The sequence below is a fragment of the Euprymna scolopes genome, chromosome 1 (assembly GCF_053919585.1).
Source record: "Euprymna scolopes isolate OS-2025 chromosome 1, ASM5391958v1, whole genome shotgun sequence".
NCBI classification, from domain to species: domain Eukaryota; kingdom Metazoa; phylum Mollusca; class Cephalopoda; order Sepiida; family Sepiolidae; genus Euprymna; species Euprymna scolopes.
The window spans coordinates 155,606,014-155,628,963 of record NC_136482.1 but is presented as its reverse complement, the minus strand read 5'-3'; the positions used below and the strand labels follow the sequence as shown (position 1 = coordinate 155,628,963).

At 32.6% G+C, this 22,950-nt stretch overlaps 2 protein-coding genes across 2 annotated transcripts in view; one reads left to right on the top strand and one right to left on the bottom strand.

Moving 5' to 3' along the window:
• The window catches only part of LOC145276797 (elongation factor Tu-like), a 34,467-nt gene extending 17,838 nt beyond the window's left edge, over window positions 1-16,629 (top strand). The window contains exons 5-12 of the mRNA XM_080128115.1: window positions 1,686-1,790; window positions 6,179-6,247; window positions 8,638-8,730; window positions 9,612-9,744; window positions 10,549-10,653; window positions 11,535-11,686; window positions 13,191-13,364; window positions 16,355-16,629. Coding sequence (XP_079984241.1) covers window positions 1,686-1,790; window positions 6,179-6,247; window positions 8,638-8,730; window positions 9,612-9,744; window positions 10,549-10,653; window positions 11,535-11,686; window positions 13,191-13,364; window positions 16,355-16,489 — 966 coding nt within the window. The 3' untranslated portion in view covers window positions 16,490-16,629. The remainder of the gene's footprint in view (window positions 1-1,685; window positions 1,791-6,178; window positions 6,248-8,637; window positions 8,731-9,611; window positions 9,745-10,548; window positions 10,654-11,534; window positions 11,687-13,190; window positions 13,365-16,354) is intronic.
• A 2,480-nt stretch (window positions 16,630-19,109) lies between these two features.
• Window positions 19,110-22,950, bottom strand: part of LOC145276785 (putative ATP-dependent RNA helicase DDX52) — a 48,043-nt gene continuing 44,202 nt past the window's right edge. The window contains exons 15-16 of the mRNA XM_080128088.1: window positions 19,328-19,417; window positions 19,110-19,234 (exon numbers count right to left, since the gene is read on the bottom strand). Coding sequence (XP_079984214.1) covers window positions 19,123-19,234; window positions 19,328-19,417 — 202 coding nt within the window. The 3' untranslated portion in view covers window positions 19,110-19,122. The remainder of the gene's footprint in view (window positions 19,235-19,327; window positions 19,418-22,950) is intronic.

Genomic DNA, 22,950 nt, shown 5'->3' with positions numbered 1-22,950 from the left:
AATTCCAATTAAATAGTACTGATGATGTAGTTAAAAAAAAATTAATAAACTGTGAGAAATTTATTCTCACATAATCTAGAACTCTGACAGAGAAAAATTGACACAACTTTACGAAAGTGAACTTAACCTGGTTGATTACAAAATTGTTGCATCATTTATAAATAAACAACAAAACTATAAACAACAAAAACTATCTCAACTAAATACATAGCTTGGCATTAAATGACCCACAGTGATTGATATGCCGTGAAGCCCCAATAAACCAACCAACCAACCTTCCCAGGCGTTACCTTCTCTCTTTTAGAAGGGGGTTAGTTTATTGCTAATCGCCTAATGTGCTCCTCCTACCATAAATTGAACCAGCAGCATCATTTTTATAAAGAAAATCATTTTAAGTGAATTTCGGTTTTTCCCTGTTAAGAATGGCTTTCTAAAATCTTGCAAGAGTTTGGATTATAATTATCTCCCTTGTCCTAAAAAAAACATCAAGAGATCGGTTGTCATTGTTTAGTCATAAATTTTATTTTCTTACTTCAAAATAAAAGTACTTAATCAATGCACGTGATTTTTGGTGTATGATATTTTGTTTTTGTCATGGGTATGTACACAGATTTTTTTCTTTATTTTTGCTAGTTTTTCGTGCATGCGTGTGTGTGTGGGGGGGGGTATGAACTTGTATCCTCCTTAATTTTATTTCTGCACCTGCGTGAACTCGTCAACTTTTTGATTGACATCGATAAATTTGAACGCTTTTCACTTCCTCTCGCATCGTAGCGTAGCGGTAAGATGTCAGGTTTTCTTTCACTTTCTTTTCTGCCGTTGCGTCACGGGTTCTAGCCTGCTGGACTTTTAAACATCCGGGCAATGCCAGGCACCCCCTCTAGTCTATATATAAAAGGCAAAATGTGTTTTTGTATGTCTCCCAAAAACTTTTGACAAGTGCAACGAATACTGACAAAATTGGTATCATTAAAAAGATCAAACTCTTGAATGACAACTATCCAAAAATTGGCCCAAAACATTAATTCTTTCAATGTCAATTAGGTTGCATTTTCCAAGGAGGAGTCAGTTTTTGCGTCTACATTTTTGCAAAGTCATTCACGCTCGGGATCTCGACTTATGTATAAAAGACGTTATTTCGAAGGCCCGTAACATCACAAGTCACATGGGCGAGAAAGCTAACACGTTTGCTTTTTTTTTTCACCTCCTTTTCCTCCTATCATTACAGGTTCGAGCCTGGCTACTGCAGCTATTTTTTTTTCTGCTTGCACGGGTACTCACTGTTATTTTGATTGAAACATTTTAGCCTTACTATACCACCTCTCCACACCCAAGCCTATGACTTCACAAGTTGTGTGGGCAAGACGACTAAACCATTTGCTTTTTTAACTTCATTGTTTTCTTAGTGTTACAGGTTCAAGCTTGACTACTCTGACTATTTTTATTATTTTTGCTGCTGTTTTTAGGGTTGGGTTGCTCAATACTCTTATGATAAAACCTCTGCACACCTGGGCAATACCAGGTACCCATGCTAGTATTGTAGTATTGTATAAAACTTTAATTTTTAGTTTAGTTAGTTGATCTTAAATTAATTTTTATTTAAAAAAAAGTGTTATTTCTACAAATATCTTGATTTATTTATTGATCTGCTTCCAATTCTAATAATAATGATTTTGTTGTTGTAGAATATGATCACTGGAGCTGCCCAGATGGATGGTGCCATATTGGTTGTGGCAGCCACAGATGGAACAATGCCACAAACACGAGAACATCTGCTATTGGCAAAACAGGTGAGTTTTTAATCAGAGGAAGTGGAAGGAGCATTGTTTGTTTAGTCCTTCGTCTTAGCAAAAAAAATTTTTTAAACTTAACATTCTTTGCTTAAAACTTCAATTTCTACAAAAATTTTTGTTCTTGTACAATCAAGACATTAAAAATGAAAATATCGAAAAAAGGTTATATAAAAAACAGAACAAAGTTCTCTGACAAAAAAAAAAAAATCACCTAATTTCATCAAGTAGTTTTTTATTTATTTATTTATTTATTTTATATATAAAGGGGGAAAAAACAATTTGCTATGATACTGAGCAAAAGGTTCGATATTTAGGAAAAAGGCTAGTATTAAATATGGGGAGGGAGTGTCGGTGCTTTAAACTGAGTTATCTCCCCGTGGCATGTTCTAAGAAATTCAAAGATGGCTACCTTCAATGAGCTATCAGAAAAACATGTTTTTCCGCTGTAAAAAAAAACTACTTGATTAAATTAAGTGAAATTTTTTTTTGATCTTCAGTCCAAAATGGATACGTACAATATAACCTTTTTGTTTTCGATATTTTCATTTTTTATGTCTTGATTAAACTGTACAAGTACCAAATTTTTTTGTCTTGAAACTTTCTAAAAACACTTTTTTTCTTTTAAAATATTGATTTTTGTAAAAAAAAAAACAAAATAAAATATAGTTTGGGATGATGGAGCTGTAACAGGAATCAAACATGCTCGATAAGGTAACAGATTATTTGAACTACTATTGTCTTGGTTGTTATTTCCACAATGTTTTCCTCGATATAAGCTTCAGTCTTCATTAGCATCTTTTCAAACTTTTATGAAAATCGCTCCAGACAAAGCCTGACACCACTTGATATATGAAGCTAGAATTAATAAAATAAACTTACTCAAGGTCAATGGTATGTGTTAGATGGAATAGATTCCAACCCCCAAAACTGCAATTTTTCCTCCTTTGTTAGAAACCTCACTCATGGAATGTGAGGAATAAAAGACACAATAAGGCAAGCAAAAAGTTGTTAAAAGTAAATCCAAGGTCCACTTTCTTACCCTTTTAACGTTAGAATCTTTGAACTCAGAGTACCTATTTTAAATTTCAATGTAAACTCTTTATTTGGTCCCTCCCAACAAAGGAGGGGGTTCTCCCATTCATCCGTTTGTCTGTTCCACTTTTCTCAGTAACCATGCCATGGATTTTTAAAAATTTTGCATAAACATTAGTCATAATGAAAGTAAATTTTTGCCAGGATGGATTTTCCACGATAACTCTGATTTTCTGCCTAGGGGCCATTATATGGGTAAAATTGCTGCCAAATTGTTTACTCATGGAGGAGGACCCTGCATGCTCAGCTTGTTTAATCCATAGTGGTAGTTGTTCTCATTTCATCAGCCATGGTTGGATAGAAGTGTGAATTATAGTATTCCTAGTTATTATCTATGGTTCCCTTATTCTGACTTTCACTTGTCAAGCTGAAACCACTATCAATAATTTCTCCCACTCTTTATCTCTGTCTAAACCTGAATGTACCATGAACAAGGCTTTCTTAGAACTGCATGCCTGTGGAACTCTGTTCCATTTTCCTGCTTTCCAACTGACTAGAATATGGTTGTCTTCAAGTCCAACTTAAACAAATTCTTGATGAGCCATTGTCTTAAGTAATCTCAATTTACAAAATTTCCACTACTAATGATTACTATGACATGTTCACTTTGACCAGTGTACACTCATTAACCCTTATCCTCAAGTGGCCTCAGGGCCTTGATAAGTGATTACTCCTTTGTAAAAAAAAAAAAAAAAAAAATGGGAATAATATATGAAATATAATTAAAAAAAAATAAAGTAATTATAAAAAAAGAATGAGTCCATATAGAAATGTTGTTTTAATTTGAATAAAATAAAATGCGCATCAACTGCGCTTGAAAGCCAAATACAACGTAAATTTTATTCAAATTAAAACGTTTCTATATGAGCTCTCATTCTTTGACGTTATTCTCGCGTTGGCTATGCACAGTTCAAACATTTCAAAATACAACTGCTAGAAACAACACGCAGCTCTTTATAGACTTCCTTTTCCAAATTTACAACATGGCAAGGAAGAAAAAAAGAAATAAAGAAACAACACACTGAAGACGGAGGATTCCTCTGAAATATATTTGTGATAAATTTCAAACAAGTAAAATATTTGTTTATTTTCTTAATATTACATTGCATTTGGCTTTCAAGCGCACTTGATGCATATTTTTTTATTTAAAGTAATTATATTTTATGCAATTGTCTTCATTACTTTATCAGTGATGATTAAAGATCTTCCAACAATGAAGAAGCTCTATTTGATAAATTTGTTTAATTATGAAAGACTTTTATTAGTTTTATAAATTTTTTCTCAATTTTAGTTTCACATTTTCAGTTATTTCTTGACCATTTTAGTTGGTTTTAGTTTTTCCTATCTATATATTAATACGATGACGTGTGTGTTATTCTGTGTCACTCTTACATCTTTTTTCTTCTGAGTGACTGTTATTGAATTGTTATGACCTTCCATTTCTTGTAATAAATAATTTTACCAAGAATTCTTCATAAATTTTAGTTTCACTTAAAGCTGAAGGAACTCCTGTTCTATATATATATATATATATATATATATATATATATATATATATATATATAAAAGCGAAAATGTATGTATGTATGTATGTACGCTTTTCCTCGATGTCCACAAAAGGCTTCTTTCAGAGAAGCGCTTGCTCGGTTCACAACTTAAAACTTTTTATATCATCTATAAATTGTAATATCTCAGAGTTACCTACGGAGCTCGCCTGTCTATTTAATTTTATTGACTTTCAAACGTTAATTATTCGACATTTCCCACATCGGCACGCGTTACATTCGATTTTCGGTATAAAAAAAAAGCGAAACTCGACTCTAATCACAGGCCGAAAGCCAGTTGTCTCAAGAGAGCTAAGTAACGTTTGTTAAATGTCGACTTCGTTATATCAGACTGTAGCTTTCATTTCGCTCCTCCTAATAAACAGGGAGCGGGTTTTTAAAAACAAACAAACCGATTTATTCACCTCATTAAAAACTGTCCCGCACAAAATGCTTACTGCTGAATACCTATTGCCGTCACGTCAATCAAAAACGCGCACCTGTTTTTGTTTTTTTTAACACTTTACTATTTTCCAACTGCGCGTCGTGAAGGCTTCGTTTTTTTTTTCATGGGCACCTGTTTTTTTTTCACATACCCTGAAAAACACCCGGGCAACGCCGGGTACCCCTCGCTAGTATATATATACTCATTTTTTTTTTTTTTTTTTTTCCCAAAATTTTGGTTTTGGTTTCGATCCAAACTGATGCATCCAATTCATATGGATATATTTTTTTATTTTTGAAATCACAACTTTATAATATATAAGAATTGATAGAAAATGGACTCTATAATAATATATATGAAATCTGCATGAATTAAAATAACATATTTAAGTGAATCGAGCATCCCTGCTAGTTGAGATAAATACTTTTGCAGTTTTAACAAAAGAGCTACAATAATATCAGGGCATCTTCATTTATGCTGAAAATCCACAGAATGCCAACATCAATGTATTACATATGAAACAGCCTGCTAGTTAAGTTTATTTTAACTGTATTTTTATTTTTTCCATGAAGTAATTTTTTTACATATTTTCAATTTCATCTCTGCATATGTTTCTATGTTAGAAAATGCTTGATTTCTGTTATTTTATTTGCCGCTATAGTCACTGCTTTTAAGTAAAATTGCATCAGCTTATTCAAGATAGTTTTTTATTTATGTAATGTATAGAATAAAATTCTTTTGCTTATCTATACATCTATAAATCTGAGAATGTGTGTGAGAACCATTCTTACAGACTTGAAATTTGGTATATAGTATATTCAGACGCGTGGAAAATTTTAATCTAATTTTCATCTGGAAAAATGGGCTGGTAAGGGGTCAAAATTGAAAAATTGTTATGTGGAGGGGGGTGGGGGTCGTTGGATTTTTATCTGTTTACTAACTGTTCCACGAATGTGCATGCATGAATGATTAATATGACAGATTTATGTTAAAAATAAGTAGGTTTGAAAACACTTTTTAAAAATTGTCAAGCTCGCTTCATATTTATCGTACTTGACTCACTGTCTTTAGGTTTTGGTTTCGATCTCAGTCCGAGTATTTTCTTTTCTTTTTTTTATTTACAAGAAATGAACTTTTTAGAAAAAACATAGTATTCTCATGCACATGTCTCAGTTTCTGTATAAATTAAAATAAAATGTATAAATATTATATTTTGCAATTGGGCAACACTCGGCGGCCTGCTAGTATAAGTATAAAAACTTTATTTATTTATTTCTTTCAATTTGTTTTTCTTTCTCTTGTAGATTGGCATTACCAAATTGGTAGTGTTTGTTAACAAAGCAGATGCAGCTGATAGTGAAATGTTGGAATTGGTAAGTTATCTTTAAAAATATTTTGTCATTTTTCTTTTTTCACTCTCCTCATTGCCACCTTTAATTTTCCAGCTAGCACTAGATTTTGAATTTTTTTTGTTTATGAATTAAACATGTTTCCCGCTGCGAGTCTTATATGTTGGAATTTTCTGAGATGGCAATTGTTGGTCCCCCAACAAAGGAGGGATTGGACCTAGTAATTCACTCCCGTTTGTCCGTTCATCTGTTCGCACTTTTCTCAATAACCACACCTTAGATTTTTTTTTTTTTAAATTTTGCACAAACATTAATCATGGTGAAAGTAAATTTTTCACTTTTTTTTTTTTCTTTGTTTGCTGTTAAATTAAACATACCTTTTCCTTTTTTGTAGTTTCAATAGTGATGCAACCTCTCAAGACTTATTCAAATATACAGAAACCTTTAGCTGGGTTCAACAAAAAATATATTTAAAAACTTTTACAATCTCACAACTTATGTTAAAATCACTGAAAGTGGGCCTATGACATTTAACAACTCGTACGATGCATTAAACTTTGCATCAGGAGGCAAACTCTTTTTCAATCGTGTGAATCTACAACCGTCTAATCTCAAAAAAACGCTTTGAGTTTTACAAGTTTCTGGACTGTAAGTCGCCACAAACTATCCAAAAAGATTTGTATAAAATTGAAATTCTTTGACAATATGTTGGGTTACTGGGTGGAGATGAAGATAGTAAACAGTCATGTTTCTGTTTTCTGGTGGTCTCAGCTGTGATAGTCACAGTCATTCTTCTTAGTATTAAAATTCTTGCAATGCAAGAATCAAGTTCTCTTTGCAAGAATACTTTAATAACTATGGTCATATATCTCAACCTATGTTCTGCCTTCTTTACACTTGTAAATAGAAATACCAGTTTTTATTTATTTTATTTTTTTTGCTTGAATAAATGTATAAGAGAAAACCGGGGAAAATATAAACAAATTTTTTTTTTTCCATAAATTACTGGTATACACTGATATTTTTCACTGATAAGTATATGCATAAATTTTCCTGTTATTTAATTTGAACTGCCATATCTTGCATGTGTCTTAATATAAATAAGCACCAGTTCAATTTACCAGGAATAGAGTATGTGGCTTCTATGGACATATTGTATGCTTTGTCAAGATCTCATTCATGTGTTGGGATGTAATTGTCAATTGTATCAAGGAGTTCTTTAATCTTTAACCAATTTGTAATCATCTTGATATAACTGATTAGCGATAAAGCGTCACCTAAAGGTAATGAATATGGACACGAAAAATTGGGAAGAGTCAGCAGCAGACCAAAGTTGCTGGCGCAGTAGGAAAGGCAGAAATCCCGGCAAAAATAAAAGCGAGGTCTGAACAAAAACATTACCAAAACCACAATCCTGTATACAACATATACACAACACATATAACTATGCATGTACTACTTGTGGGGAAAATTTCCACACTGAGTGTAGAATGCTACAATACTATAGGATAAAGCACCGAAATCCTGACTAATCATCTTTAGCTATGAAAGACTGCATCATGATGATGACCATTCCTCACATAAGACTGTATAATCATTCCAAAAAGATCTTATTTTGGCTTCGAATACTAAGTTTATTAGTAATGTTTGATCACGGTTTACTTACAGAGGAAGTATCCTCATGTTAGGCTATCCTGATAGGCCCCTGTATAGTGAGACCAAAGACACTCGAGGATGGTTTCTAGTAGACATTTACACTCTACGTTACTCTGATTCAAGGGACGTGACTTTACCTATCTGACGATCCAATTGAAATTGTTTTTCTTTTACTTTCTTCACACAAAAGTTTCTTTAAAGTTACATGCAACCAAAATTCTATCAATTTATCTGCCAATCTCTAAATAAAATCACTGAAGTGAAATCTTTTATTATTTAATCAATTTTTTTTTTTTTATTGAAATAAAAAAAATTATTAGTTCTTGAGTAGAAAGCCATTCCTGCAAAAGAAATAACTATCATAAGGAAAATAAAATTATCCAATTGCGAATATTAAATACACTTTTCCCAAGCAAAAATTAGTATTCATCCAGTCAGAAGCTCTGTAATTGTAAAGAATTCCAGATAACGAATGGTAGTATTAATCCAGTCAGGATCAGCAGTGGCCCTGCTCTCTAGTGTCAAGATATAAAGCTATGACTGAAAAATTCAAAGTGATTCAGTATATTTTATACAGTGATTCTGATACATGATTGGTTTGTTCTTATTATTATCCTGGCTATAAATATAATCGTCCAAATCATTGTGATTATACCCAGTATCCTCATGCCGAAAATATTGCAACATTAGTTTTCAGATTTTCTTTGTCTATTGAACTTAAAAAAACAAAGTATTTGAGAATTTTTTTTTAATTTCAGGTGGAGATGGAAGTTCGTGAATTATTGAGTGAATTTGGATTTGACGGAGATGAAACTCCTGTCATCTGTGGATCCGCCTTATGTGCAGTTGAGGTAAGAATCAAAAGATTTGGTCAATGTGCACTGGTTGCCGAACCTGCAAGGGGTGTTTATTCTGAAAGCCATTCTTAACATAGGTTGAAAACAGGAAGATGCCTTTTGGAATACCCCCCCCCCCCAACCTCCTCATGTTAAGAACAGCTTTCTGAATAAACACCCTTTGCAGATTGGACAACCAGTGCACATTGACCAAAGATTTTTTCTTACATCCTAGAAAAAAAATGTTTCAGTTTTGATCAATAATCAATTACAAAAATTTTGGTACTTGTACACTTTAATCAAGACATTAAAAAATGAATATCGAAAAAAAAAAAGTTTTAGACTGAAGTTCTCTGAAAAAATACTTCACTTAATTTGATCGAATAGTTTTTTCTTTGTTTTTTTTTTGTTTTTTTTTTTTACAGCGGAAAAACATGTTTTTATGACGGCGCGCTGTTTGGATTTTTAGAACACGCCATGGGGAAATAACTCAGTCTAAAGCGCCGACCCCCCCTCCCCATCTTAAATGATAGCTTTTTCTTAAAAATCGAAACCTAGCTACCTTTTGATCAGTATCATAAAAAATTGCTTTTTCACTGTAAAAAAAAATTACTTGATCAAATTAAGTAAAAAATTTTTTTTTTTTTTTCGGAGAACTTCATTCCATAACAGATACATACAATATAACTTTTTTTTTTTTTTCCGAGTTTTTCATTTTTTAATCTCTTGATTAAACTGTACAAGTATCTAAAATTTTAAATTAACGTATATTTTGTGCATGTGTTATAATGTGTTATCTTGTTAACATGTTAGAAGAAAATTAATATTAACGATTAGGAAAGAAATTTCCAATTTGTTTATGTGTGAAAGAACTTTAAATATTTTTTATCTTGAAGGGTACGAAACCTGAACTTGGTATGGAAAAGGTTAAAGAACTCCTTGATGCGATTGACACTTATATCCCAACACCTGAACGAGATCTTGACAAACCATACAATATGTCCATAGAAGCCACATACTCTATTCCAGGTAAATTTAATTTGTGCTTATCTCTACTGTAATATAAAAGTCACTTTGTGTGTCTGAGTTCCTTCTTCATAGGTTCCAAAACGGCTGAGCATATCTTTTGCAAATTTCACACAAAGTTAATTTATATTTCTGGCAGTGTTCTTAGATATGTTTTGTACAGAAATTCATCCGAAAAGTATCAAAAAAAAAAAAAAAAAAATATCAGATCTTAAAAATAATCTTTGTTCTCTTATAAATAAAAAGAATTTTTACGCAAGTATAAATCATGTAGAATATCTGCATGAATATAATTACATGTAATAGTTAAAGATGATCATCCCATAAGAAAATTGAAAAAACTAATAGGGAATTAATTAAAATGAATGTTTAAAAGAATATGCAACTTAGCTAGATCTTTTGCGGATGAATGTAATTCAAAGTTATATTTTTTCTTTTTAAGTAAATAGAAAAAAGGGTTTTTACTATAAACAAAAAAAAAAAAAAAGAATAAATTTATAGGAGTATAGGGATTAATATGAAAGTGCTGGTGAATCATTTTCTTTTTTCATCATTTGTGATTCTGGGTGAATGCATGTTAGAGAATAATAAAAATCTTCAGGAAGATTAAATGTTTGGCAGAATGATAATAAAACAATTGAGCTTGAAATTATAAAATTAATTCAAGACAAAGTTTTCTTAGAGCATTGCACCTAAAATAAACTAAAATCATAGAAATGGTAAAAAACGCGAAATGTTTTCAGATTCAAGTGATGGTTTTATTTTTAATGATTGTAATTTTTTTTTTTTTTCCCCCTCGCTTTTCAGGTCGTGGTACTGTGGTGACTGGTCGTTTGGAACGAGGCAGCATTAAAAAAGGAGATGAATGTGAATTGATTGGCTACGACAAGAAAGTCAAAACAACAATTACAGGTAAGGATGGCAAGAAAACAGCAAAAAAAAAACTTACCTGGCCAACAGGTACACATTCTTTTAGTCAAAGCCAATTCTAGCCTGGCATTTCAAAACCTCACAAAGTAACTTTTCATTCCTATTCCTCCCATTTTGTCATTTCAAGAGGAATGTGTATGGAGAGGGGGTACAGATTAGGTTTAATATACCTTTTTAATCTACTAGCATTTCAGCCCGGCGTTGCCCAGATGTTTGGAGGTGTATGTTGAGCAAAAAAAAAAAAAAAAAAAGCGGTCAATTTTTTAAACTTTGACCCTTTAACATGTATTATTTTGGACTCAAATCAAGTTATTAAGTTAGATCCATGTCCAAAGAACCTATATCTAAAATTTCAAGTGTTTAGACCCAAAATTGTCAGAGGAGTTTGATAGAGTTCTCAAAGGTCAATTCGTTGAACTTTGACCCCTTAACAGCCAAATTTCTGGACGAAAACCGATCACAAAGAGCTTCCCAAATGTCATTACCCTGTATATCAAATTTTGAGTCTGTAGACTTAAAATTGACAGTTATTGCGTAGGGAAATGTACACACACAGACATGTTCACTTTTATAGATATATAGATATAGATTGATTTTTCCAAAATTCCAAACCATCATTCCAGATATATGGTTAGTAGTTAAGTGTAAATCAAGTTATTAGGTATGATTACCCCATGTTTAACAACGTGGAATTGGTTAGTCAAGGGTGACTATATGATTGGTTGATTTCATCATGATATAGACAGTTGCAGTTTAAGTTAGAGTAAATATTTTACTTGAAATCTTTAAATATAACCAAAAGTTTTTAAATTTTTACATAGCTTTTACGCTTGTCATTTTTTTTTCCATTCATTCTTTTTCAGGAATTGAAATGTTCCATCAAATTCTGAATCGAGCTGAAGCAGGTGACCAACTTGGTGCTTTGATTCGAGGGGTGAAGCGCGATGAAATCCGCCGGGGTATGTGCTTGTGTAAACCTGGCACCATGTCTATGCACAACAAAGTGGAGGCACAGGTAAGTGCAAAATATCTCATGAAAGAAAATAAATTTCTTGAAATATTTGTAACATTTGACAAATTTAACTTTACTCCAAGACAAAAGCATTTCCTCTTCAAAATTCGGCTCTATCCAAGTTCCTCATTATTTTTAGATTAGCATTTCCTCGTTTTTAAACTAGAATTTTATCAAGTTAAATCCCCTCTCTCCAACTAGTGTGGAGTTGACCTTCAAAAACTAAGTGTACATTTTTTTTTTGTTGCTAAATTATTAAATAATTTGATTACCAATTGATTGATTTTGCACAATCCATATTTCATTTTTCCAATTATTCTAGAAGCAATCTCCTTTTTATTGTTTTAAATAGTTTATCAGAGCCAGTGTTAAAGAGGTCTCTTTCTCTCTCTCACACACACACATACACACACATACACACACACACATATATAGGATGTCTCAAAATGATCTGACACATTTGTAGGTAAAAAAAAATTAAATTAAAGAAAATATTTTATTTTTTAAATGTACGTATTTAATATGCCATTTTCTTTTAATTAGGTCCAAATGTATTTATATCTATTTATGCATTTTTTTAAGGAAATGTTCCTGAATCATTTGATTTCTTTGTGTGGTAATATTGATTGGCTTGCAAAATCACCTGATCCTAAACCCCTGCGATTTTTTTTTTTTTTTTCTTCTTGTGGGGATATTTGAAGTCACAAGTATTCAGCCACCACCCTCAACCTCTTGAAGAATTAAAACGAGCTATTTGTTCTGAAATTGCTACTATTCCACCCAAAATGATCCATCGAATTATTGAAAACTTTCATCAATCGTGTGTTAACAATGATGGGAAACATTTGGTCGATTTAATATTTAAGACTGTGAAACAAAATGGCATATGTACATTTAAAAAAAAAAATTTTCTTTATTTGTTATTTAATTTTTTTTAACCAACAAATGTCAGATCATTTTGGGACACCTTATAAAATATATATATATATATACACAGTAGAATTCCAAGATATGGCATTAAAAATTAGTAACAAAATACAGTACAGTATATAAAACACATGTATATAATCAAATAACACCAAAAGGCGGTGAAATTACCATAACCAAGGGCTGGAAAAACATTGTATTTCATATCATAACCTAAAAAAAAACATATCCTAAGGCCACTGTATCCCAGGGTTCTACTCTGTGTGTATATATATGTGTATGTGTGTATATGTGTATGTGTGTATATATATATATATTATACTAGAAAAATATTCCATTAAGCTTAGATTGTTTGAATCAAGAAAAAGAGTTTTGTCGGTAAACAGTGAGAATCAAGACTGATAAAATTGTATAAACTGAGAAGTGGAAAGAAGCCTATTTTAATTAGAAACATAATTTTATTTTCAGTCTTTTGTGAATATCTTTTCTGAGGAACTGATTAGTTCTGTGTCAATTTTCCGTAATATTTACTTCTGAAATTAATGCTTTTATATTAAAAAAATTATTTTCCAATTTGAAGGTTTATCTTCTGACCCAGGAAGAAGGTGGCAGGTCCAAGCCTTTTACAGATTTTTTCCAAACGCAAGTGTTTAGTCGGACATGGGATTGCCCTGCTTTTATGCGTATTGAAGGCAAAGATCTAATGATGCCTGGTGAAGATGGAACCGTAAAATTCAACCTTTTCAAGAAGATGGTAAGTTTCATTTACAGTTCTTCATTTTTATTAAAACAATTTTTTTTGATTTCAACATTTAGAATTCAATGGAAGATTTTATTTATTTATTTATTTTTTTTTGAAAGATAAACTTTCTAAAGATAATTTTTAAATTTTCTCATCTTGAGTGTTATTTGTGCAATGGTTCGGTCAGATTGTCCGTCTTCAAACATGTTGGTTGTTATTTGCAAAACAAAAAAGAAAAGTTACTGTCTCCGTAGATATTTTTGTATTCTGTGAGTTAGTCTCTATTATGATTTTAGTTTTGAATTTGTGAAAAAAAATTGGTTGACAAAGGGGAGGCAATTCTAATGAAAATCGATATGGGATTATCTCCCTTTCATCACCAAAATTTTAAGTGTGTGCAATGTTTTTTTTTTTTTTTTCTATAATTAAATGCTTCCAAATACGACTAACATCTAGGCTTAGTCTGCTTAGTAATTTTTCTTTTTTTAGCATATTAGCAATTCAGAACTTTGTGATCTATAGTCTATAATAAAAGGATCAAATAATGAATCCGAGAAATATATAGGATTAACAATGGGTTTTATGACGGTGGGAAGCTGTAGAGGCTAGTGTTTTTGCAATGATTTTACAGCAGTATCCAGTTGACTACAGTTTGGACTCTGAGGAAGACAGCCCTGGCTTGGAGCTGATGGTGAAATGAATCGATCAACTGTTTGACAAACACAGCCTTGATAGACCGTAGCATTTAGAGCATTGATGGTGTCAAATACACCCAGAGTCCAACGAATGTATATGTACTGTGAAGTAGGTGATCTGATGAACATTCCTGCAATGAAAAAGCCTAGCTTGCATGCTTGACACTCATATCGCTGAGACAGTGTCTGTCCGTTTGGATGCCTTAGCAGTAGATGTATTCAGCCAAAGCCACATATTCATAAAAGGGTAAAATCCATTGAAAGCGGTCGGTGGTTCTATGAGTAAATAAAGCTGTGTACGCATTATAAATGTTTCTTTTCTGTGTCTTACGTTATACATTAGGGGTCATTTCGAGTTAAAAGTTTATTTACTGCACTCATCTGGACTAGAGAAAATCATGATTTAAATGTGTATGTCTCCTCTAAATAACTAACGATAATTCTCTGATATGACCTACCAGACGGGTGATCAAAAAGTCAGATCGAGCGTATCGGAAAACAAAATGAGATCAAATGAGGTCTCATTTCGTTAGTCTCATTTCGTTTTCCGGTACGCTCGATCTGACTTTTTGATCACCCGTCTGGTCGGCCATATCAGAGAATTATCGTTAGTTATTTAGACGAGACATACACATTTAAATCATGATTTTCTCTAGTCCAGATGAGTGCAGTAAATAAACTTTTAACTCAAAATGACCCCTAATGTACTAATGTATAACGTAAGACACAGAAACGAAACATTTATAATGCGTACACAGCTTTATTTTCTCATAGAACCACCGACCGCTTTCAATGGATTTTACCCATAAAAGTTATGTAGGAATTTTTGATTCACGAGCGGTCCTCAGCTGCAAATATATAAACACTTTAAGGATAATGCAATCTCAGCAGAGCACCAGAGCCAACGCTTTTCATACCCACCCAACTTTGCAAAATCAGCTGCCTTGACGGGGATGTACTACTATGCCCCCCCCCCTCAAAAAAAAAAAAATGCTGAAAAGTAAAAGAAAACTGAGGAAAAAAAATATAACAAAATAACTAGGAAATAGGGTTTATCAGTTGACAATAGACAGGAAGTTGTTCACGGGAGTAGACAAAAGGGACTTTGACATGAGTCAGGGTATAGCAATGATTGTAAGAAAAAGATTGAACAATGGATTTGAGATCTATTTAGCATTAGCAATAGATTTTATGATGGTGGGCTGATTTACAGAGGTTACTTTTTTGTGATGTTTTTGACATTATTCGGTTGATAGTGATTGGGAGCGTTTTGACAACAGTCAACGAAAGTCAGACACTTGACTACAGTTCTGATTCTGAGGAAGTCAGCCTGTGGCTTTTACCAAATAGAAATGAATTGATTAACTGATTGACAAACCCAGCCTTGACAGAACGTACATGTGGACTTTAGCATTTGGAGGGTTGATGGTGTCACACACACACCCAGATTCCAACGAATATTCACAGAATGTGTAGGAGTCAGTAATTCTTTTTGTTTCTTGTGTTTGATTTTTAGACGTGTGAACCCATGTGCTCCCCTTATCTGCTACCAGTGTGAAAGGCTACGACGATAAGACAACGAAGAACAAATTCACGACACGCAACATTGGAGTCAGCTGTTCAGCAGAGGAGACATGGGCTCAAAATTGATCATTGGATTGAGACCCTGGAAGATTCTGCTTACAATTAGGTTAACACCCAAGGATATAATACAAACTTTAATTTTACATGGTCATAATAATAATACTGTTTTATATATAATAAAATTTGATCAATGAATGAGTTCTATTTTATAAAAGCAAAAAAGGTCATCAAAGTCTGAAAATAAGCATTAATACTTAATTGTCTTTGTTTCCCTAGTCTAGTTGCTGTTCTTCTTTTACATGTAATACGTTTTCACAAATCTTTGTCAATTGTACAAAACTTTTTTTTTTTTTTTTTAGTTGCTTATTCAAGGTTAAAAATATTTAAATGAGAAATTTGAAAACTTGAAAGTGTCAGAAATAATAAAATCATTTTATTTACTTTTGTTGTAAGTCTGATATATTTTGCTATAAATAGCTTCATCCAGGTAGGAAGTCAAAGTTAAAAAAAGAAAAAAAAAGTACCGGACTTCCTTCCCTGATGCAGTTATTTATAGCAAAATATATCCGAGTTACAACAAAAGTAAATAAAATGATTTTAGCATTATTTCTAACACTTTCAAGTTTTCAAATTTCTCATTTAAATTTTATTCAAAATAAGTGTCTTCTAAAATGTGTGAGCATATGCTTTATATAGAAAAATATTTTTTTTATTTTCATTCAGGCTCTTGAGAAAGGTCAGCGTTTTACAATGCGAGCTTCAGGAGTAACCCTTGGCTATGGTGTGATTGCGGATGTCCTTCCTGATTATGAAGCAAGTGAAATAGATAAAAAAGTTCGAAAAGCCGACAAGTCATAAAAATATTTGCAGCAGATTGTCATCATACTCAAAATGGAAAAAACAAAGAACAATTAATCTGAGTGTTTTTCTTTTTTTTTTTTTGTAAATTAGTTGATTAAATGATTTTTTTTTTTTATGGAATAAACAAACACAACATATTCAGATTATTTGTATTTTTTTTTTTTCCTTCTGCTTTAAAAATGTGTTTCAGAGTTTTCTTCCTTTCTTTTGGATGAAAGGCAAGTGGTGCACCATTTGGTTACTTTATGGAAATGTAAGACTTCTTCAAGGGAAATTGGTGAAAATTCATCATATCACCCCCCCCTGGAATTACAAGGGTGCATCGCATATCGTCCCCTCTCACCTTGACCAGCAGAAAAGGACAAGTCAGTTTTATGAAAGAGATATTACATAATATTCTTATTGTTTTGACTCGAGTATATATCCGTCACAGGCACACGTAATCACTCTATATAAAAGCATATAAGATATCAATGCATGAAAAGAATATGCTGTTGTCCTAGCCCTAATTATAACATTAGTCTTTGAAAAAACTTCATAAAAGTTATTGTTTGACAAATTTACTGATTTTCTAACAACAGCCCTGTGTTGGCTTCAATTAAAACCCTTACAGAATTAAAAACTTATAGAGTAAGGAAAAATTTCCAAATTTAATCTTTAACACTTGCGTTTATACTAATAACTTTTTAATCTATAAAAAAAAAAAAAAAAAAAAAGCTTTCAAATGATACCAAATATGTCTACACTCTAAGTTGTCTTTAATAAACTTCCAAAACTTGTTCATTTAAAACGAGGCATATTGTTACTGCAGCAATATGGTTATTCACATTATATTTAAATTTTTGCATGTTGATAAAATTGGGGAGTAGAAGGGAATTTCAAAAGCAAGTGGCTAGTAAGTTATCTAGGTAGAAAATACTTGGGTATCTAAAACTCCTTTAAAATGATGGTGGTGGACATTTTCGTTGGGTTACATTTGTAGTAAGTTCGTCGGAACAAATCCTGTGGCTATTTTGAAAAAGGAAGGTATTGAGAGACTTTTTTTTTTTTTTTTTTTTTTTTTTTTTTACACTCACATTCACCCAAACAAAGTATATTGCGACTTGGACATAAGGGTCTACTATTTGGGACCGTCGGGTTAGAGACGAGCAAGATGTTGGTTTACGTTTCTAATTTTTTTTAGACGAGGATTAGTTATTTCTATTTTAATTCAAGGACTATTGTTCTCCTCTTGATTGTCATTTTTATGTTTTGGTCAATGTAACCTCAGATCTTCTTCAGGTATTAATATTCTTGAGTTCGACAAGATACACCTGAGGAAGGTCGGAGGTTAGATCGACCGGATTACTGTGAAAATGACAGTCAAGATGAGAACAGTAGTTCGATGAATCCAAATAACACGAATGTTGGTTTACATTACATTTAAACTTCTGCATGTCAATACAGTTGGAGAAGCGGGTAGCAGGAAAAGAATTCCAAAATCTAGCTGTTTGCGGGAAGAAACTATTAAAGCAGAAGACTTTCCGGCAATTAGGGACCTCTACAATGAATGGGTGTGATTTTGTTGCTAAGCAAGGAGTTAATCAGAGCAGATTTTATTAAAATACTTGTAAAAAAGGTACAGGGATGTAATATTACGGCAATGGGATAGGGGTTGGAGCTTAGTTGACAGTGTAGGACTTATTCTAGACTGTTCTTTGGACTCTATCCAAGATGGAGAGACTAGTGGTAGATGCACCAGCCCAGATGTGGCAACAATACTCGATGCATGAGTAATGGTGGCTTTGTAGAGGTAAGAGTAATCTTCTAGCATGATAGAAGGAATCCACCTTCTTTGCACCGTCTCAATGTATTTATTTCAGTTCAGTTTGAAGGAAGAAACCAGGTAGGGTGCTAGTCATGGCCATTCAGTGGTTAGGAAGGCTTCTTGTAATTGTAAAAGCTTAGTCTTAGTAGCATTAAATGTTATCATCCAATTCCACTACGGTTTGGTGATCGTTTTCTAAGGATTCTACCATTGTCTTAAATTTGTGTACATCTGTTTTTCCCTCATAACTATTATATAGTATTGTATGATTAGAAAATATACCCATCTCAGATACGATGTTGTTAATGAATATCAGGAATAATAGTTGCCCAAGGATCTACCCCTGAGGCATTCCTGCAGTAATGCTATGCTGTTTGGATGTACGTTCATCAAGTACAACCTGGATGATCCGCTTGTCTAAGGCTCTAATTATATTTAGTATTCGTCCAGTTATACCATATTTAATTTTCACTAAAAGCCTTTCATGCCAGACTTTGGATATATCAAGGGTTTACAGCTCTAGCTTTGCTCACCTTATCCAATGCATGGTATATGCGTTCAGACAACTTGCCTAAATCTATAATGTTGGTTAGCGATCAGTTTGTAATATGTTATTCACCTATTCAAGAAAGAATGATGAAGCTATAATATAAATGGTGTCTATGAGGGATGTAATTAAAAACACAGTCCTATAGCAAGATCAAAGCTGGAAGCAGAAGTACAAAGGGGATCTGAAATGCTAGTCAATAATAAAAATTAGGGAGACGGAGCAGTAGAGTAATTTGAAGTAGAAAAACAACAAAAAGAAGATTTAAAAAAAAAGTTATTCTTTATTTTCTACTTTGGTTTTTCTTGGTCTTTTTCCTGGAAAAGGTCTGGATTTTTTTAATTGGGTTTTGGATATTTCACCACTTTTCCTGGTTTTAGACTTTTTCCTGAAAAAGAAAAATATATACATAAAGATTATGAAAACCGAAGACAAATTCTGAAATCTTTTTTTGCGTAATTAAGCATAAGAATCAACTTACCGTTTTTTGGCAGCTTTAATATCTTCATAAGGAGTTGTGGTAATTCTTCTCCTTTTGGGGTTTGTCTGGGACATTTTTCGGCGCTCCTTTCTAAAATTATTTTAAAAAATTAAAATTATTTTAAAATATTTTCATTGAAACTTTTAGGTTGGCGCAAAAATAATGTTGCTTTTTGACATATATATATATATATCTGATAAAAAAAATGACATTAATAGTTATAAGTTTTATGTATACATTATTTTGAAAAGTATACAATAAAAATTAATAAAAGTATACAGATAAAATTAACACAATTAGTCTTTATTTGCATAATAAAATTTTAAAAATAAGTTTGTTTTATTTGAAATTTTATAAGAAATATGTTTATGAAATTATAAAAATAAGTTTTTTAATTGAATTTATATAATAAATATGTTTATGAAATTATTGAAATCAAAATTTCAAAAGATCATGAAAAAAAGCATATCAATTACATAATATTCCCAAAATAGTTTTAAAAAGGGTTTTCAATAATTCTTTAATTAAAATAAGACAGAAAAAAACTTTTCAATAATTATTAAACTAAAAAAGAATGATTAGAAAAACGTAAAGGAGCACATGCACAAGGGAGATATAGACATGAGAAAGAAAAAAAAATGAAGGAACCGATTTTTATTGTCACCACTTCTAGTAGCGCTATGCCGGAAGTTAGGAAGTACGTTAGCTGACTATAACCAGCACTCTAAAGACTTCTGCCACAATGTTTTTTGTCACATATCAAGGAATTAATAAACTCATGCCAGCATTATTCATAATATTCTTTTTTATAATGCATAAATTTTCCACAAAATGTTCAACTTTTTATGGAACAATGAGAGTTATCCCGGAAAATCTGTTCTAGCAAAAATTTACTGTCACCATGACTAATGTTTGTACAAAATTTTTTAAAAAATTCAAGGTGTGGTTATTGAGAAAAGTGCGAACAAACAGATGAACGATTATCAGGCAATTGTATCCCTATAATGCCCCCTAAGGGATCAACAAAAGTTATCCCAAAAATCCAGTCTGGCAAAAATTTACTTTCACCATGACTAATGTTTGTGCAAAATTTAAAAAAAAAAAAAAATCCAAGGCATGGTTATTGAGAAAAGTGAACAAACAAACAAACAGGAGTGAATTACTAGGTTCAATCCCGCCTTTGGTGGTTCACCAACAAAACTAAGACGAATCTTTAAGACTCACATTATACCTCCATTGCATCATTATCACATCATTTCTCTTCATGCAACGCATGTCCTCAACCCTTAATGTTCAGGTTCACTTCCATACATCATCACACTATGTACACACACCTGAAAGACTCTTGTCAAAAATGATAATGCTCAGCTGGTGAGTAATGGAAAAATCCCATGAAATTTCTTCATATACTCTTAACTATTGCGTCCATATTATCACCTGCTCCGTCCTGTGCTCCAATGGGATCATCAAAATCTTTCACTCTCAATATCTTTATTCTTTGTATTAGCAAAGAATGCAAAGGAGAAAGGATCAGAAATAAACCTACAGAAAACAATATATGTCTACCGCTAAATCACAGTTTAACCTAAACATGACTATTCACAGTAAAACCATCAAATCGGATTCATTTATTTACGGCATAAACTGACTTTCACACAACAACATTGAAACACAGAATCAGGATAGGTTGGGAAGCTTTCCAAAAAATACAGCACCATTCTAAAATCAAAGAGGGTGCCGATAACTGTTAAAGTAAAAGTTTATTTAATTTATGTCTTCCCAGGAGTTTTATATGGCCTTGATTGTATCACATGAACTAAAACAGCTAGTCAATCGTATTGACGCATTTCAAAATCACGTAATGCGTTTCATTACGGGACATCATTTGATTAAAAAACCCAAATTCTCCACCCTCCTTCAAACTACTTCTCTACTTCCTATATTTGATAAAAATCAAAAGTAAAACCCTTAAACTTTTTGACCAAGTCAAACGATCAACTACTGGCGTGTCAAAGTTATGCTTTGCGGATAGGTTAGAATGCAACAGAGGCAGAGGAAAGTCAAGAAGAAGGTGGAGAGAAAATGTTTTTGATTGGACATTGCTCAACCAACTTTCCTTGAATCGGAAGGAATGGCAAAACCCCCACTCTTTATCTGTGCCTGTGCCTAAACCTAAACGTAGATTCCATGAACAAAGCTTCTTTCTTAGTACTGCACACTTGTGGAACTCTTTTGTTTCCTGCTTTCCAGCTGACTACAATGTGGCCGTCTTCAAGTCCATCGTAAACAAGTTCTTGATGAGCCGTTCCCGTTAAGTAATCCAATTTACCAAATTTACACTGCTAACGATTACTATATTGTCCTTTTGACCACTGTACACTCTTTAACCCTTATCAAGGCCCAGAGACCACTCGAGGATAAGTGGCGATTCCCTAGTAAAAGTCACATGGGTTCACAATCCGTATCAAGCGGAGGATATGACTCATGATGCTGATATCCGAGTTCAGATCCATCTCAATCCTTTTACACTTCTTTCACACAAAATTAGTTATCCTCTCTTAACTGTAATTCCATTGCACTTCTTGTATATCTAATGCTAACAAGTACTAGAAAAGATTGGATTACACCAGATTCTCTTTCCACAAACTTAAATAGTGGAACTTTCTTTTTTTGGAGTTTTCCAACCCTACAACCAATCATTTGCGGCAACATTCACTCTCAGATCATTACTTTCCATAACATTTCTCTAAGTAACTTAACAAGTGGATTTTCACTAAATAGAATAAAACTAGGGGGAGGGGGGTACCCGGTGTTGCTCGGTCATAAAATACAGTTTAAAAAAAAAAAAAAAAAAAAAGACTTGGGTACCATCTTATTGTGTTACTAAAAGAGAAAAATTACCGCATGATGAGCACGGGTAAGAAAGTTAAGAATTTTAACAGATAGGAGAGAAAATAAAAAGTGGCATGTGCTGGGCGCAAACTTGCAAAACAAGCTATCAATCGAACCAAGATTTCATGTGCAAATTTAGCTTCGGGGCCTGTGGCATAGTGGATAGAGAGGTTTAATCTCTACGGTTCCAGGTGAAAATTGTTTGAAGATAGCGGTTTTAATCCTACCCAAAGCTGGCCAGAGGCTTACTTGGTTAAAACGTGGTGAGACGACAACAACTATGGATGGCAGTAATTGCTGAGAATGATGTTATGAGATTTGGAGTTCGAAGGCCAGAGGAATAGTTGGCTGAAATGTTGTGAAACAACAACTAAGAAAGATGAGGATAATAGCCCGCAATAAATAAAAAATAATAAATAATACTCATCTCAATAATGAATTCCAATTAAATAATAAATCAACTGTTTGTGCATGCGTAATTAACAAACAGCGTCAAAACCAAAATTTTACCCCCCCCCCCCCAAACAAGATGACAGATCGCTCTTTCTGATAGTACTCACTTCTTGACAATTGCGGATGACAAAAGTTTTTTTGCGAGCATACAAACGACTAAGATTTATATAATAGATAAGAAGCGAGAAAATAAATTCAACCTTGTCTTCTTCCAAATGTTATTAATCAGATGAGATTCACTGAGATCGAAATAATTTGTCAGATTATGAATTCGTTAG